We start from the raw sequence: 18,240 nt of genomic DNA on the forward strand, positions 1-18,240 counted from the left end.
TAATTTTTAATCCGGAGATGATATGGAGGCCGCCATTACAGATGCGCTTTCTTCTCTGGTGTTCACTTCAAACACGCTCCATACGAACACAATGCTCTCGTATCAGACGCTTGCTCGATCACCCTCTCGTTTGCTGTCACAATGTACCCTACACAAATCCGAAACATTTCTTTGCTGTTGAGTTTGCTAGCGCATGCGCAGTGATATTGACCGGCAGAATAACATCCGGTTGTTCCCAAAGATGATCTTTTTTCTGAAATAATTTTACATTTACGCACTTAAGTAGGAGTCAAAATTTGGGTGCGTATTATACATGGGTACAGGCTTTTTTCCAGCATCGACATGCCATTTTAAGGGTGCGTATTATACATGGGGGCGCACTATACACGGAAAAAAACGGTAGACTGCATAACAAGTGTGGACAAGCTGAATGACCGCAATTACTTCCTTATAGCCATACGAGCTCAGGCAGCCTGTAACGAATACATTCATGAAAATCAATTCCTTTCATTTTTCTGCAGGCTTTAATTTCAGATAACAAATAATTCATCATCGCACTTGCCGAGGCATGATGCGACATTATTCTGGCTAGAATCGCCAATTTTCAGCACCACCTCTGAATGACACCACAGGCTGTCCCTCGCCTTTGTGAAGGCAACCGTGGTGGTTGCTTTGCACTTCTTCTGGCCATTATTATGAGCTCCTACCTGCTGTTGCAGCACCTGAAGGCAATTAGCACGCAGGTGGAGAAGTGATAGAAAATGTCGGGCTTGCTTTTCTTTTTATCCGCACACAGCATAGGACATGACGTGCAAGAGTGAGTCGGTTCTGAAAAACAACCGACCTACCTGTGCATGAGTATTGGTCCACCCAGGTGAAGCCTGGCAAACAGTCACAGCGATGGCTGCCGGGTAGGTTGACGCACACCGTGTTGGACTGACAGTAGTGCATCTGGGTTGCACATTCATCAATATCTGGGAAGAAAGAAAGAATGTTCTTTTAGATCTGTGAAGCAATAATGAGTGGGAGGTGACAGAAGATATTTTAAAAAAATGGTCATTCGTAATAATTGTATTGAGTGTTGTCCTTAGAGTAAAGTGACTCGCATTGCGATAGTTTCAAACCACCTATTTTTTGGGTGCGGTCACTAATATTTGGGAATTTAATTCCCTTTTCTCCCCGATTTTAGTCATAGTAAAATATTTTATAAAATAATATATATATTTTAATATATATAAAATATCGTATCCAACGTTTGCTCCGCTTTTTGCGGGCTGCTGACAGAAATGGAACTGTCATTGCAAACAGGGAGGATTTTTTATTTATTTATTTTTTTACTCGGTAGGATACGTCTGCCTCCCCCTGCTCATTCTCACATCTCTACTGCTTTATTCATGCAGTGATGTAGGTCACAACTGGAGAATAGCTAAAAATAAGACACGATAGGCCTTGTGTGTGTCTGATGCTGCCACCCCTTTGTGTCAATGTGAGTGTGTGTGGGCAGGAAGGTTTGTGTGTATCAATGTAGCAATTTAGACGGATAAGACCTCATCTAACGTGCCGGTAACTGCGCAGAAGTTAATAAAAAAATGAGTTCTCATCCTACTGGGATGATGACTGATTTGATAACTTATATTCATAGATGATATATAATCTTATACAAATATAAGATATAATTTATAATATTTAATTCATAATATTTTATTATAATAATATTTACACTACCGTTCAAAAGTTTGGGGTCACCCAAACAATTTTGTGACCCCAAACTTTTGAACGGTAGTGTATATATTAGGATAACACGTTACTTTTAAATATCACTGATCCTAAGTGTGAACTGTACCCCACACTGCCTGCACGTAAAGTAAACCACTCCAAAAATTTGGATAAAACATCATTTGTCTCAATTACATCACCTAATAGCTTGTCCTTGGCCCGACCACTATTGTCCTCTCTCGCCACCAAAGTGCCATCAGCATGCCGTTTGCACAGATCTCCATACCGACTGAAGCATTCTCAACTTATAATTGAGACAGCAACCTGATGCCCTGAGCAGCTGACATTCAAGGAAGTCTGAAGGACAGCTATGGAAACGAGCAGTGTGGACTGGAATACGCCGCTGGCGCAAACAGCAGGATGAGGCACTCATAATGTGATTTCCTCCAGCGCTTACACATGAAGTGCAATTAAATGCCAGCGACAGCGAGATACGGATAATCTGTGTCAATGGAAAAGAAATCCTCGCAGTGACATCATTTATCTGGTCAGATATAGTTTACAGCGAGTAAATGACACGACCGGACTGAGGTTTACAACCTGGAAGGGGAATACAGTATTGCCTCACTTGAGTCTCTGGAATGACAACAAGCTCTGGACAAAGGGAGGACATTTTGGGGACATAATGGAATTTAGATTTCACCAAACAAACAAGCAGAATAACTATGGGAGAAAGAAGCGTAAATGGTGCTTCGGGCAAGCCAGTTGGTCTCAAACTTGAACTGCCATGGACTTTTGAGAATAAACATTGCAAATGGTCGCCTGGCTTTCTGCCTGATATGACATGGCAGGGTTATTACAAATGATGTAATTTATTTGACTGTACTGATTAAAAAAATGTCAGTCAGAAATATCTGAAGAAAGAGTCAGAGACCGAATGGAGCACGGAAGGAGCACACAAAGACGCAACGGCCGAGATTCTCCTTTTCATGCATGGCCACCGATCTGTTCACACACTGAATTTGAGGTGACGTTCCACTTTTCGAGCACAAATCAAAGCAAGTCAGCCAACATGATTGTGTTTGTCACTCCGACATGGAGATCATTCAAAAGCTGACTTACCGGCCGATCCATTTTTTTCAAATCCGGAATTCTGGAGGACGCTTCTATTAACTGTGAAGGTATCAGCATCGACTTGGATGATGAATTTTGGTTCTCGACTGTCAAGATATCAGATTGTCACAGGGCACTGAATTTCACCTTGATGTCTCTAAGAATTGCCTTCATTATTCCTTCCTTCCTTCCTTCCTTCCTTCCTTCCTTCCTTCCTTCCTTCCTTCCTTCCTTCCTTCCTTCCTTCCTTCCTTCCTTCCTTCCTTCCTTCCTTCCTTCCTTCCTTCCTTCCTTCCTTCCTTCCTTCCTTCCTTCCTTCCTTCCTTCCTTCCTTCCTTCCTTCCTTCCTTCCTTCCTTCCTTCCTTCCTTCCTTCCTTCCTTCCTTCCTTCCTTCCTTCCTTCCATTTATTTATTTAATTTATGACCACATTATATTTTAGTGGCAGTAACAGATCAGTACATAACATATTCTCAAAATGACATGAAATAATATCCATCCTGTATTTAATATATATACAATTGCCTAAAAATAACTGCCCAATCTAAATGGAGAAAATCTTTTAAAAGATTTTTTAAATCAATCATTACTGAAGTTCATCAAGTGTCTAATTAAGCATAATGGCAAAACATGGTTCTAACTACTATTTAATGTTAAAAAAAAACATGAAAACCAGAGAAAGCGCATTCAACCATGAAGAGATCATATCCCAGAAACTGAAAAAAAAAAATCAAGGAAAAAAATGTCATCGATTGATTTCCAACTTAACGGCTTCCTGTTTAAAAAGATACTGCCAACATGACCTTGCTTTGACCTCTGAACAATACCACGGTGGCTTAGTTCAGTCCTCATCAATTCCAAGGCGCCACACAGGTTTGTTCATCTTCAGTTTCGCCCCGCACACGTCAAGGTCACCTGCCAGACGTGCGCTGAGCGAGACACATTTTTAACACTCAACTTAAACCTGATTTACTCGAGATGATTTCAGGTTCCACTTCATCTACTGTCTGTGTGTATGTGTCTTCCATCACCCCTATGTCATGATGAATGCTTGGTCAATGGAGTAGGAGAGTTGGAGAGAGGGAGAGAGCGTGAGACGAAATTCACTTTCTCCTCTGACTTTTTATCGCTCTATTTCATCACGGAAATCACCTCGTTTATTGTGAGCACTTCGCCATTCATCTCCTATACTCAGTGGCAAACCCCATTTTGTGTACGTGTGCGTGTGTGTGTGTGTGCGTGTGTGTGTGTGTACGCATATGCTATATTAAAAGGAATGCCCTAATGTGGTGAACTGTTACGAGCCAGGCGGGAACCCTCACTGGCAATAAAACAACATTAAAAAAAATGTCATTCAGGGCATATTTTGTTTAAACCGAGTTCGTCGAGAGGCTAACTAGAGATAGTCAAGTAATATCGTGTCAAAATTCATCTAAAAAGTAACAAAGTAACTGTCACGAACAAATTTTTCGAATCAATTATTCCATCGATTGTTCCATCAAATTCTCGAGTAACCCATTTTATTGGGGTTTTATTTGTAAGATACTATTTCCTCGCAATGCAACTACAATGCTAGCAATTTCAAGCGAAGAAGAGAAAGGGAACCTCTGATAGACAAAATAGAAGTTTGAGCATCGCTAGTCAATCTGGTGACCAGTTGTCATTTTTGGCTAATGCTAATTGCTACCTTTGTTGACAGTTCCAGCAGCTGTAAACAAGTCAATAGTCATTTTCCTTTTTTTGCTCATTGGAAGATGCCATTATTATTATTATTAGCTTTTATTATTTTATTTTTATTTCTTATTATTATTATCCATCTTCTGATAATCATATTCATTTCTTGCTGCATCCATTCCAAAACAAGTTCAAACTGCTCGACTTGGGGAGGATGCGCTTGCCGCTTAATCCTATTAATAATTCACAAGCACTTCTATAGCGGTCTAAAACGAAGTGTGCGGTGTGCCGGGATCTTCAGAGCAGGAGCAGGAGGACAGCGGCAGCGGGGTTCTTGGACTAATGTAACATGACAGCATTCACCTCAGATGATAGAGAGTGGAAGAAAACTATCAAAATGCTTATAAATATCTTATGGAGCGAGGCAAGAGAAGCGCAACGGCGGTGGGGGGGAGGGCATAGGACGCAGGGAGCAACTGTCAGATGTGCTCCCCGCTCTGCGGCAGAAGAACATTTCACGCAAGTCACACGGACGACCGAGATGATGTGTTTGTAAGCATACGTGTGTCGCTCAGCGTGCGCTCTCCAAATCACCGCAACAGATCGAAAAGGAAGTCAAGTAGGGAAAATGTAGATGGATTCCGGAGGTAGCATCATGGCGAGGACAAAGAACGACAGATTAACTCTATGTATGCCGGTAATAGTCGTCATCGACATTAACGACGCAGTGTCCCGTCCCCAAGTATGCTCGTCAATTTATTTTATGAACAAAAATATTTCTACAGCATTAGTGAGGAAAAAGTAATCACATCCACCCAAAGTTGTCAAAGAAAGCTTCAGCATCACATTCCATCACCGTCACAATATTTTTGCATTTTCCAAATTTCCCCATACTTTTCCGATAGAGCCTCTCTAGACTCGCTATCTATTTTACATTTATGCATTAAAATGTGCCTTGCTTTCTTCTGCGAGCTACTGGGAATTTCATATATTCACTGTATTCATTTGGGCTGCTGCTGAGCTGACATGACACGTTCTCATTACTAAGCAATGAAAATTACAAAGCAGAGGAAACGGTGGCACAGACACTTTAGAGGAAGAGCACAGCAGAACTAGGACAAAAAGCTTGGCGAACAAACAGCATCGTATCATTAATAACCAAAACGACCAACAAACCGGCAAAAAAAAAAATAAAAAATTAAATACGGCAGCATTTAGAGAACGTGAGAAAAAGGAGTAAATGTAATTGATAGGTTGTTCAAATCAAGCGCTCCATCACTGTCAGTTGTGCTTGGCTTCATGTGAATTATTAACTGCAATGTGACTTTCACATTCATCCTAATGAACATCCCTAACCAAGGTGAATGCCAAGTGCCAAAGCAAAAGACGAATCACGGTGAGCGATCGCCTCTGCTGATTCTCCGGACAGCATAAGTGTCTTTTTTTTTTTCTTTTCTTTTGATTCACAACTGGAGGAGGATTGCTCGCTTTTTTTTTTTTTTATGTCTCACTGACGTGTGAGATTTATTGCACATTGAGCTTTATGTCATGCTTGTCCTTTGGAATCATGCTCGTGCTACAAGATAATAATTTGTGGTCCAATTTCTTGTAAAGACTATGACGATGATGTAGAAGCAAAACTATTTCATTTTTGATAACCTCTGCAAATAACGTGGAATAAAAAGTCAATATAAACCGCTATTACATAATTAAACGCCACACCGAATAATTTGCCATGTCATCTTAGTGCCAACAATTCCTTGCAAGTATGCAAATGGGATGAAAAACAGAAAGCCCTTATGTAACCTGCTACGTTATGTAAATTCTAATTTGTTGAGTGACAGTCAGCAGATGATCCTTATTTATGTATGGGGGAAGATGAGGGGGCGGGGCTTATTTATTTTTTTAACTCCAGCAAAAACATTATATCCTCACACAAGTACCGGATAATATTCACAGAGCATTTCAACAATTATAATTTAATAAATAAAATATATTTAATAAATAATATATTTTACAAAATTAAATATATTTAATAAATAATATTTAATAATATATTTAATCATTTTAAAAATGCGTTCCCTCTTTCAGCCCTTTGATGAAACCCTTTGCCAAATGGGATTCACTCCACATCCCCGAAAACCTGCACTGGATCATAACCAATAATGCGGACGGGGGAATCTATTTAGGGAGCATCCTGTTGTCACCAGGTGACATCTGCTCGAGAAAAACATTCATCATACCAAATGACAATCGCATTCCCCCCAAACTGTGGCTGCTACTCAGCAGAAATATGTTTGCTTATGTAATGCGGCATATGCTTGAAGAATTGCGGATATCGATACTAGGGGTTGCTATTTTTGTCGGGTCGAGAAGGCAATGAGGTAATCGCATTTGATAAGAAAAATCCAGTTGCATGAATAAAGAATGACAGAGGTGTTGATTAGCAGAAGGTGAGGCTGCGGGCAGAGCAGACATCTTGTTAAGCGCAGTGAGTAGCAGATGCTGCAGAGTTTGCCGCTGCTTCTTGAATGATTCATTTTTCTTTTAGCATCAACGACCGCGCAAAACATCGCATTCTCGACTGCCGATTCAATTTCTTCCAAAACATGCATTTTAATGACCGATAATGCTCGACTTTTTCCACATCTCGCCCTTTTAAGTCCAAGTCGCGGGCGTAATCTCGCTATTGGAAAGTCATGCAAGTTTTAGTAGTTGACCATTTTCTGTCTGATATTTACACATCGGCTGGAAAACGGGAGAAGACACGGAGAGCGTTTTTATTCCGTCCTATACATATTTAATTGGTGCAAACTGTTCTAGAAGCTGCTTGAAGATATGAATAGCATCTTTAAGAGAATGACTTGCTTTGGTTTTTGTACATCTCGGGATCGATTCACTTATCCAGGACCACAGGTAAAATGGTTGACGAATTATGTACCGTAATTTCCGGACTATAAGTCGCGTTTTTTTTTCATAGTTTGGGTGGGGGGGCGACTTCTACTCAGGAGCGACTTATATACATATATATGTTTTTTTTTCGTCACTTTTTTGGGGATTTTATGGCTGGTGCGATTTATACTCCGGTGCGACTTATAGTCCGAAAATTACGGTAATGTCTGTACGTTCGCATTTTGGATGAAATAGACTTTAGCAACCGAGCAGGAATGAGGCGTAAGATCAAAGTTAACCGCGAACAGCCAGGTGACAGGCGTGCTCTGCTTTCGATTAATCGTCTGATAACTGTTGTTGCTTTGCCAACCAAGTAGCCATTTTGCTACGCTGATTATTTTGTGCGAACAGATAAGAGGCAGTTTACCTTTGTGTCAATCACAAGCACAGATGTTATTTAGGATAGCTCCAAACATCACATTGGAAGCTTTTCTGAATGTACTAGCTGACATTTGCTTTAGTATTTATTTGCTTTTTTTTTTCTGCCTTGTTTGCCGTCCTTTCGAGATCATATGACAAATAGAAGAAACTGCAGGAGGATGTCGTGAAAAAATATGAGAGTCACCTTGGAAAATCAAGAGGATTGTCACACAAGGTGCCACAGGAGATAATAAATGTGCTGGAATGTACTAGATCTGCTCTATTACAACATAAATATATATACAGTAAAGAACATTTGGTGCCGAGTTGACCTGATGTCCTTGTAGTGGTTACTGGGTAGGGCATCCAAGTGTTATGTTGGTGGCCATTTTAAAATACAAAAATACAAAACAATTTAAATAAAAAAATTGCAAATTAAATAAAAATTAAAAATAAATATATACATTGATTAATTAATAGAAAAGCTTGCAAAAAGCAACCTTAACTTAATAAAATTTTACGTAATTGAATTGTAAAGGCAATAAAATAAAGACCTAAAATATGTTTTAATCTCCCAAGGGAATGATGCCAATATGAAACTTTGAATTTAAATGGAGAAGGATTTTTTTTAATGGTGAGATTACTGGAACATTAAAAATATGCTGATTGCTGAAGGAAGAGCTTCAGTCGAAAGTCACAGCTCATCTCCAACGCGCTAACGCAATTAAAGCTGCGACAACTAGCATGGAATGCTGCTGGCAGCTTTAATTGTCAGTAGTTAAATAAGACATGAATATGGGGTAGCCCGTAAGAATCGTTCGGATGCAGTTGAGCATAAAATCACCACCGCAAGGCAAAATCCTTGACATGACGTCGGTCGGCAAAAAATAAATCCTCAAACAAAGCGGACCGCTTTGGAGACTTTTCCTCATCAAATGAATGTCTAGGCTTGAATATTCATGGAGTCACCAATGGATTTATTCTTTTTTTAGCTAGAAGTTGATTTTTTTATGTATTATATATATATATTTTTAAATTTTTTATACACAATGAACATTGAAACACAAATTACACGACTGGTGTCTTGGATTTATTCTTTTTTTTAGCTAGAAGTTGATTTTTTTATGTATTATATATATATATATTTTTAAAAAAATTATACACAATGAACATTGAAACACAAATTACACAACTGGTGTCTTGGATTTATTCTTTTTTTAGCTAGAAGTTGATTTTTTTATGTATTATATATATATATTTTAAAAAAATTTATACACAATGAACATTGAAACACAAATTACACAACTAGTGTCTTGGATTCATTCTTTTTTTAGCTAGAAGTTGATTTTTTTATGTATTATATATATATATTTTTAAATTTTTTATACACAATGAACATTGAAACACAAATTACACAACTGGTGTCTTTTGTTGAAAATACTTTTTAGTGAATCGACCAAGGTGACTTAAAGCCTGACAAATTTTCACTACATCATATACTCTGTATTAGTTTCTCCAATTTTATAGACTGTAAAAGCAAGTTGCTCTCTCCCAGCGAACACAACATGAAAGTCGTGGAGCGGACGTGTCCACCGGCCATTTGGCGATGGATGAGAAATCCCATTTTTAAAAATATCCAAATGGGAAGGTTTTTAAGGTTTCAAAAGTAATCATTCATGCTTACAAAACAAAACCAAACAGCAATTCTGCCAATTTGGCCACGTTGAACAAATGAATAGTTGGAGGCAGCATGGCTGTTTTTAGGCTTCATTCCAGGGGAAATTTAAGCAGCAGGCCCTCCGGTTTAAGGATTAGCACAGCAATCCCCCCACAGCACCAAAATGGATCGGAAATTGAACGGAAAATAAGAAGGGATAAATAACCATATGAGGCAAGGGGCCGGGGTGATGCCAAGGACAGCATGCAGTCAGTGTTGTGCAGATGGCAGAGATGGATGCCACCCAAAAGTGAGTTTGAAGGGCGCCTGTGTGTGCCACAGTGTATAAACATGTTGTTGTTGTTCAGTGAGACAGGCAACAGCACCTGTAATTTACTTTGGGTCGTTCGCTGACATTTCACCAGTCCTGTGACGGCGGCGGCAGCAGACCTTTCATTTATTTATTTTTAAAAATGTATCCCCCCCCCCAAAAAACATTGCCCCTTTTTTTTTTTCCCATTGAGCTCACCTCTGTAGTCCAAAAAAATGACAAGGGCGTATTACTATAAATACTACGGGGTGGGGAGTCCTCATTCTACAATAGCCTGGACCTGAGATATTTCGTGTTTACAAAGGACTCAACTCGCAGAGGTAAACAATTTTTCATTTGATTACAGTTTCTTTATAGTTTGTAAGACTTACATTTTAGTACAAATAATCAATTTACTACAAGGGAGATTTGATAACAAGAGGGCAAATAAAGCTTTTAGGGAATTTTTTTTTTTTTTTTAAGAAAAACTTCAATACCCCAGCCTATAATATAATAGAAAAAATTAAAAGATAAAACAAAAATGTTAATTTTGAAGACAAACTTCAATACCCCAGCCTATAATATAAGAAAAAAAGTAAAAAATAAAAAGAACAAAACACAATAAAACCCTATAATAAGTAATTAACGACGACTGGGAACCACAAATTTTAGGCTAAGGCACAATGGGCCTCACTCATTAAGTGCTTGTAAGTTTGTTTGGTTTTAGGTGATGATATAAAAAACAAAGAGAGAGAGAGAGAGAGAGAGAGAGAGAGAGAGAGAAAAGGGGGATGGCAAAAAGCTTTCCTTTGCACATTAGCTTTCCTCTCCATTGGATCCCCTCCTCCTCGACCTCCAATATTCCAAATTGAGGAGGAACATACGCCCCGGTTCCCTGCCATTACGCTCTTGTTTTAAGACCTCAGAGGCAGAGTTCCCACCGAGAACCTGATTGATTCGCAGAATAACAAAAAGAGCCAATTATTCTGCAATGCCACTGAGTGAGCACAATTCAGTCAGTCTTCCCGGCCAGTCCCGCAGGAGAGAGATGCATAATGCTCTTCCCATCCCTGACGCTGAATAAGGACAAATGAGGGTTATTACCAATTGCTCCCAATCAATATGCCACATTCTTTTGCATTGAGAGCATTACCATTAATGACTCCTCTCTGAAGACTCTGCGATAGAGTCGGAAGATGAGCAAAACACGATACATGACGAGAGTGCGGAAATATTTCCGTGCTATTCTCCTCCAGAGGTTCAGTTATGTGTGACTGACCTTAGCGGAGAAAAAGATTTTGCAGTCAGTAAAAGCAGACGCTGCCATTCATGCAGAGACGTCATGTTTTCCCCGAGTTTATCTGCAATCCCACGGCATCTACACAAGCTCGCAAACACACTTTCATCCCCGCTATGGAAGCTCTGCAGGCAGGCGCTGCCCTTGATTAGCTCATTTCCAAACTGTGAGGATATGAATCTTGCCGCTTTGCTCTCCCATGGATCCGTTCATCCTGTGTGTTTGATGCTGCTGCCCCCTCATCATTCGATATCTCACTGGTGCTGCTGCGATGAGCTGTCAATCCCTCAGTGTCCAGCTAGCCCTAAACTAAATATCGCAGATGATCTCGGATCATCTACGGACATAATAATTGCACCTCTACTGGGTACAAAATTGTGGGTAGACACAATCTTCTACAAGCCACTGGCGGAGCTAGATTTTTTTTCTTGGGGGGGCCAAGGATATCCCAGGGGGGGTGCAAAATAATAATATAATAATATAAAAAAATAAGACAAAATAATATTTTTCCAAAGCCCAAAATATATTCAGAAAATGCTGAGAAAAATAATATTTTTATGATAATAATAATATAAAAATATATATCTACTAAATGTGAAAATAAACTAATCATAAAATACCCAAAAATCAATTCATTGTTGCTACTGTCACCCCCCATATTTTCACACCATTCCAAATTGAAATTTACCTCAACACTAAACAGCACAGTAATTAGTCATTTACCATAGCGGCGCGTTAAATACCACAGTTGACGGATAAATACGAAACATTTTTACAGTGTCTTAAAGGTCAGAAAAGTAAAGGCAAAGAATAAAAACGCTGAAAGCAGCTGAGCTGTCAGCTGAGATTGATTGGAGATCACGGGGCGTCATAAAGTGCTTCCCCACAGCCTCTTAGCTAAAGGGACACATCACGCATTTGATGTCTGAGGTCCAGCCGCTCTGGAGGCTAAATGAAAGTGAGCTGAACAAACAGAAATTGCCCTGTTAGTTTTGATGTGTCGGCCTCACAGTAGGTCCTAATCGTGTTAACCGCTGCAGAAAAAAGGACAGCCGGCAAGAATCGCATTGCGAAGAAATACTGTCAAAGAATACGGCCCTTATTGAAGAGACCATCATGAAAATATGCTTCTATAGATTCATTTGGTCAATATTTACTGGAAAAACACAACTGGAGGCGCAATGAAACCGATGCCAATTTTACATGAGCAAAAATGAACTTCTGCGGTTGAGTTAGAACAGAAAGCAAACGGCCTCACGAAAGTGAGCCAGTGATGGTTGCAAACAGCTGGAGACGTCTCCTAAACAAACCATTAAAGTGAAAGACGATATGGTACATTTACATAATATGGACAGTATGGCGGGCGATGTGCTGCCAGCTTAGTGGGGTCGTGTGCATCCTGTTTAATTTGTTTTACTAAGGAGCCCGAACACACACCTTGGCCGAACCTGGCCGTTTTTTTTTTTTTTTTTAAAGGCCTGACTCGTAAAAAAAAAACCATGCACCCTACTATAAGACTTTCAATTATCATCTAGGTGTGAATGCTTGTCTATACCATACTGTGATTGACGGGCGAGTCTGCTGGGATTGCCCCCGTCTTATCTGTGACCTTGAACAAGATACGACATGTGCTTGAAAGGGAATAGATGAACGTGAAGAAGTAAATCGAAACAAATCTCTTACTGTACCACTTCCTCATTATCGCCATTATTCTTTGTGTCGTATTGAAATGATGGATATTATATTGTCTTCGTTATACTTGAGCAGATGATGTTGATTAGGTTTAAGAAATTGTGTTTGAACAAAAACATCATTGTTCCAGGCTGTAATTAGAGAACTGTCAGCCAGACAAAACCAGCGTTAATGTGTTTGTGTCCTAAGGCACTGAGCGAGCATTTCGATATGCTGGGAGACTCACTGACGGGATAAACAAGAGCTGATGAGGATAATAAGATGATCATAAGCCCATTAGTAGAAATGTGAAAAAGTGCAATTGGAATGGAGTGGAAAGACAAAAGCCAATGAATAAGCCGTGCATTTTAACAACAGTGGCGGGGAGCAGCACGCTACATTAGCATGGAAAGAAACATTTTGGGAAAGTAAATGTTCTCGTATACGTCACTATTTTTGTTAAGAACAAACATATATATATATAGATAACATATAAACATTACTTTTTATATTACATGGCATCAACATAAAAAATAATATAATAATAAAATAGAAAATAAGAAATAAATAGAAAATAAAATTATTAACAATAATAATGATATTAATAATAATAATAATTTAAACTGAACAATTGTTTTCCCTAAAATTATATTGTTGGACAATATCTGAATTTTCCCAAGCTTATTTTAGGTTCATTCAACAATTGAGGGCTAAATGGAGTGATCAGAAGCTAGTTATCAGTTTCTCTATAGTGTTATTCACACAACTGACTGACCTGACAGAGGCAATATATTGTTATTACACATGCAGTCACTCACAAAAAGAAAATGCTAATTAATATTTGGTCACTTGCTATAACACCAAAAGCTGCAGGCCAAACAAATTTCGAAGCGATCAAGAAGTCATGTCAAATGTATCAAAAGTGAAGGGTAAGAAGCTCCCGGCTAATCCATTTACAACAGTAACTTGAGCCGTCTTTAGTGAAATCCCCAAAGACGGGCAATGCTATGGCTTGCCGATTTACATTGTCGATCCAACAATCAGCATCTTCCCATCCTCACTCGCACGGCGTCCGACATTCTCGGATGGGAGTGGTGCTTTGAGTAAACCTCTTTACCACGCAGATCAAGAAGAAGCAAACACACTGAAAGGCTCCAGGCTCCCCGGCTCTCAGCATTTTCAGAGGATTCAGTCCAGGGAGGCGCCGAACCAAAGACAACAGCCCAGAGCAATGAGGAAAATCCTTCAATCTGGCCAATGGCATGCCCGAGCGTCTTCATCGCATACAACCATTAGCTCCATCACAAGTAGTCTGAGCCTCCGGCACCCAGAGGCGACGTTTTGCTCAGCCAAGTCCAACAATCAGTAAACAGCAAGCACACTGACACTCTTAGATAAAGCCGTTTGGGTTCGGCTGAATAACTTCAACATGCTCCCATTTCAAGATGGCTGCTATTAAAGTCTTAAAGGAAGGGGGCAGCCAGCCAGTCAAGCAGTCAAATCAGGGAACATGACAGTTGACAAGGGTGAAGTGATGTAACAAAAATTGAAATGCTTTCCATTTATAAAGAGTCAGTCCTGGAGTTTGAACAGGGTAAAAAAATATATATATTGTCCCTACCTTCACAGTAAGTCGAGTCGCCGTGAATGGAAGCGTAGCCGCTCTTGCATTCACACTCCGCTTTAGTGTCCTTGTTTTTACAAAGAGAGTTTTCCCCGCAGATGACCCCTTCGGCGCAGAAATCATAACCTATCAAATAAAATAACACCAAAGTATGAAAAACACTTTTTCTTGAGTCATCACCAACATGACTTGCCTAGATGACTAATTTCGAAAGTACGAGGATTCCGCTCGACACCAGCGATGTGTATTTAAGTCATCATGTCTTTTTCTTCTACTCCGCAGATATATTGCAAGTTATGTCAAGATGAATCACAACCCCCAATGAAATTAAAGCACAACTAATCAGATGTTTACCCAAAATCAATTAGAAGCCTAACAAATTGCAGAACTGCGGTCACGCAGGAGATTTACAATTAAAGTGCAAGTCACACTTGAATTTGGAGACAACTTCAATCTCTTACAATATAAATTCTCTTCTTTCAGACGCCAATTTTGAAAGTAAAAATAAAATCTTGGATTATAGCTAATCCCCCATCATCAGCGGCTTTCTCACTAGCCATCTTGCTGCTTAATTTTCTATCGTTTACTTCAATGACCAGCCTTAATCTTTTTATCCCGTATCATTTTCAGAACTTTTATTCACACTTTTACTCTGCATCCTTAAGGGGCAGCCACTTTAGTTTGTTCACTGGATGTAATTACCGAGTCAATCTTGGATATTCCACCAGTAATAGCTGTCTGCTGAAGCAACAGCGTTTGGGAAAATTAGCCTAGCTAGCTACGGCTAATTTTCTCAGCTAAGAAACAATCAAAGTGGTTAATCAAGACAATAAATATTGCACGGGGGGAGAGTGTATTCCCATCACTCAACCTGTCTTTAAATTCCTCACAGCGAAGCATTTGTGTGTGTGCCAAGGGATCAAGTAATCCTAACCCTGACATGCAAAGTGACCTTACCTTGACAAACATTGCAGCATCTCCCGTCTCTTAATATCTGCTCACTGACAGAACAGTTGAGCTCTGGGCAGGTTTCTGTGACTCTCACCATCAGACCATTCTGCAAGTAGAGTGCGGCATACCATATAGCATTGGTATCAAACTCAAGGCCCGGGGGCCAGATCCGGCCGGCCACATCATTCTATGTGGCCCGCAAAATCACGAGTGTCAATGTTTCTTGCTAAAATGTCCAATTGTCTTTTCTTTTAATAACAGTGAGATATTGCAAATATTTTTGTTATAATCCCAATTTCAAAATAAATTGGAACTTTTTTTAACTTTTTTATTGTATGTGATAACATTCACACCCATTCATTTCTATTTAAGTCATTAATGGCCCCACGAGGGAAACCATAACTCAGATGTGGCCCACAACAAAAAAATTGTTTGACACCTTTACCATATAGAGTTTAGTACAAAGGTCGGCTTTTCTTTTTGTTACGATGATAAATGTATAGCACATTATTTGTCCCGCACGTTCTACGTCACCTTGGCTATTCCCAGAATTTTTCATTGTATTCTCACCTTCACCACCCGGTTCCTCATCAACCCCGCTCCGTTGAAGGTGCTCTCATGTGCGACTTACTTACCCTTTGTTTTCATCTTATTTGTCAAGTTATATTTTACACCAGCCAGCACCTCTCATTAAATCTCAACAGGCGTATTCTGTCCGCACATAATTGAAGCACCCGTGTTTTTCACTTTTGCCATTTGAGCTGCTACGCTTCCGTAGCCTCAGCCTTATGAAAAATGTGTGTTCCGGATGTGTGCGCTTTCTGATCACGCCCGGTGTCTTCTTTGTGCCACGGCTGTCATCAATATGATGTAAAGGCTATTCCACAGATGTGTTGTGCAATTTTAATGACACACGAGGGAGCCCCGTCCGTCCTCTACGGTGCACTTCCCATACCCTTCCATGATGGAGTTGGTGCAGATATGCTCCGCCGTACATCTGTAAAAATTGCTGGGGTTGTGGCTTGGGCTATTCTGAATCAAGAAGTACAATCTCTGTTGAGCTTTGGTTGAAACGACCGTGTTGAATGCTGAGCCGCCGTCAATAAAGAGCTATGGAACCTAAGTGTCCTTTTTTGGAGGTGTGGGAAGGCTGCGTGAAGGCCAATGAATTGGAGAAGGTTCAGTGTCACAAACTGTCTAAATTATATGTTTCATAACGTCTTTCACACAACACTTCACTACTGAGGAGATTGACATTGAAAGGCGGAATAGGCAGCTTACTCACATATAATATACGACACGCAGACAGACTTTGCAGATAAATGTCCGACCTGTGAGTAACATTCACATCTGACCTATTGTTAATACGAAGAATGCATTCAATTATGATCCACGCGGTGATAAGACAGCAGTTCACACGAGGCCTTTGTATTCCCACAATTGGTTTTCTTTTTGTTTTGCTTTTTTAATTACCTGGTTTCCTGATTATTTGGTAACAAAGAGAAACAGATTGAGTCAATCCAAAGTCAAATGGAACACGAACAAATTGTCCCGCCTTATGAATATGTACAAGTCGAGCAGTCGCTACACATTCATGTCGGAAAACAAATGCAGCCTGGAGAGCTTGCTAAACAAAGCACCAAAACAAAAATAGATTTACCTTGCATTCCCTGCAGCTCCTGGATAAAACACGTTGACCCTCAGAAAAGACCTGCCCCATGTAACTGCATTTTGCTGAAGTGGAGAGGGAGAAACACTCCATTAAGGTCAGCACAAACTAAAATCTTTTGAAAACTCAGAGTACTTGAAACAACAAAGAGCCCAAGTGCGATTGCGCGTGAATATGGTTCCAAGGCAAACACTGCAAACACAGCCGGTTAATTAAGTCCATAAAATGACTTGTCCTTGGCTAGTGAGCCCAAGCAAAGGGGGAGAAATGTAACCTTGCATTAAGAATACAACACAAGCGACGCGGCTACATATTCCTCTGGCAATAAAACAGAAATAGACAATGAAGCCTATCATGTGAAGTCCTGCTTTTCTTCTCCCCCGGGTGTAGGGGACGTGGAGCTCACGCTCACAAGTCTGCAACATAATTCCCTTGTTTGCCTGTGCCAGAGTTCTCATGTACATATGGGAGGAAGAGGAGGAAGACTGATCATGCAGAGCGGAAGAGAAAATAACAGTCGAGCTGGAATTATTCAAAGGCAGACTATTCGAAAGGGGATTACTCGGTTTGCAAAACACACGTGAATTTTTGAGCATTTACCAAACGCGTATTCTTTATCCTCGGCCAAGATGTTTGGTGAGATACTTAAAATAGATGAACATGAAACCGATGTTTGGGATTCTCCAGTGTTATGTGGCCGTGTGGAAATGGCGAAATTATTATCTGCACCATAGAATCACATTCATCAACTAGATGTAGGGGTGCCACCCCCGAGTGGCCACGCTGTAGCTCCACCTCTGATTAAGCGTATTTTTATCATCTGTACTCACGTCTGCATTTCTTACAGCAGGTCCCCTCCACATGTACTGGCAAAGAGTCCTCAGAGCAATTGGCAGGAGGACAGAAAATCCTGCGGCACTCTACTACTCCATTCTGTAAAAAAACAAAAAAATGAAAACAAATGAAACTTGTGTCATTTCTGGGTACATGCACTTAAAAAAAAAATCACTGTCATCAACAGTGAAAAACAAACAAATACTGCTTCAGAATATTTTATTCACTTTTGGTTCTCTGGGCTGTGCTTTAAATTGATTTTCGTTTTTGACGCAATATTATCCATTCATCCAGCTTTAGTCGGATCCGCCTCCCTCCCTCGTCTAATAGTATAAAAACACACAAGCTCTATGAAGTGATATATCCGCAAGTGCTGGAGGATGGCACCAACAACACCGAGCGGTCTGCTGGTA

At 40.0% G+C, this 18,240-nt stretch overlaps 1 protein-coding gene across 1 annotated transcript in view; it reads right to left on the reverse strand.

The window, feature by feature from the left end:
- LOC133152301 (protein kinase C-binding protein NELL1-like) overlaps positions 1–18,240 on the reverse strand; it is a 78,913-nt gene that overhangs the window by 23,921 nt on the left and 36,752 nt on the right. Inside the window, exons 9-13 of the mRNA XM_061275814.1 lie at positions 17,824–17,926; positions 16,985–17,058; positions 15,331–15,430; positions 14,371–14,499; positions 849–974 (exon numbers count right to left, since the gene is read on the reverse strand). Of these exons, the coding sequence (XP_061131798.1) occupies positions 849–974; positions 14,371–14,499; positions 15,331–15,430; positions 16,985–17,058; positions 17,824–17,926 (532 nt within the window). The remainder of the gene's footprint in view (positions 1–848; positions 975–14,370; positions 14,500–15,330; positions 15,431–16,984; positions 17,059–17,823; positions 17,927–18,240) is intronic.

The sequence above is a fragment of the Syngnathus typhle genome, linkage group LG4 (genome assembly GCF_033458585.1).
Source record: "Syngnathus typhle isolate RoL2023-S1 ecotype Sweden linkage group LG4, RoL_Styp_1.0, whole genome shotgun sequence".
Classification (NCBI taxonomy): domain Eukaryota; kingdom Metazoa; phylum Chordata; class Actinopteri; order Syngnathiformes; family Syngnathidae; genus Syngnathus; species Syngnathus typhle.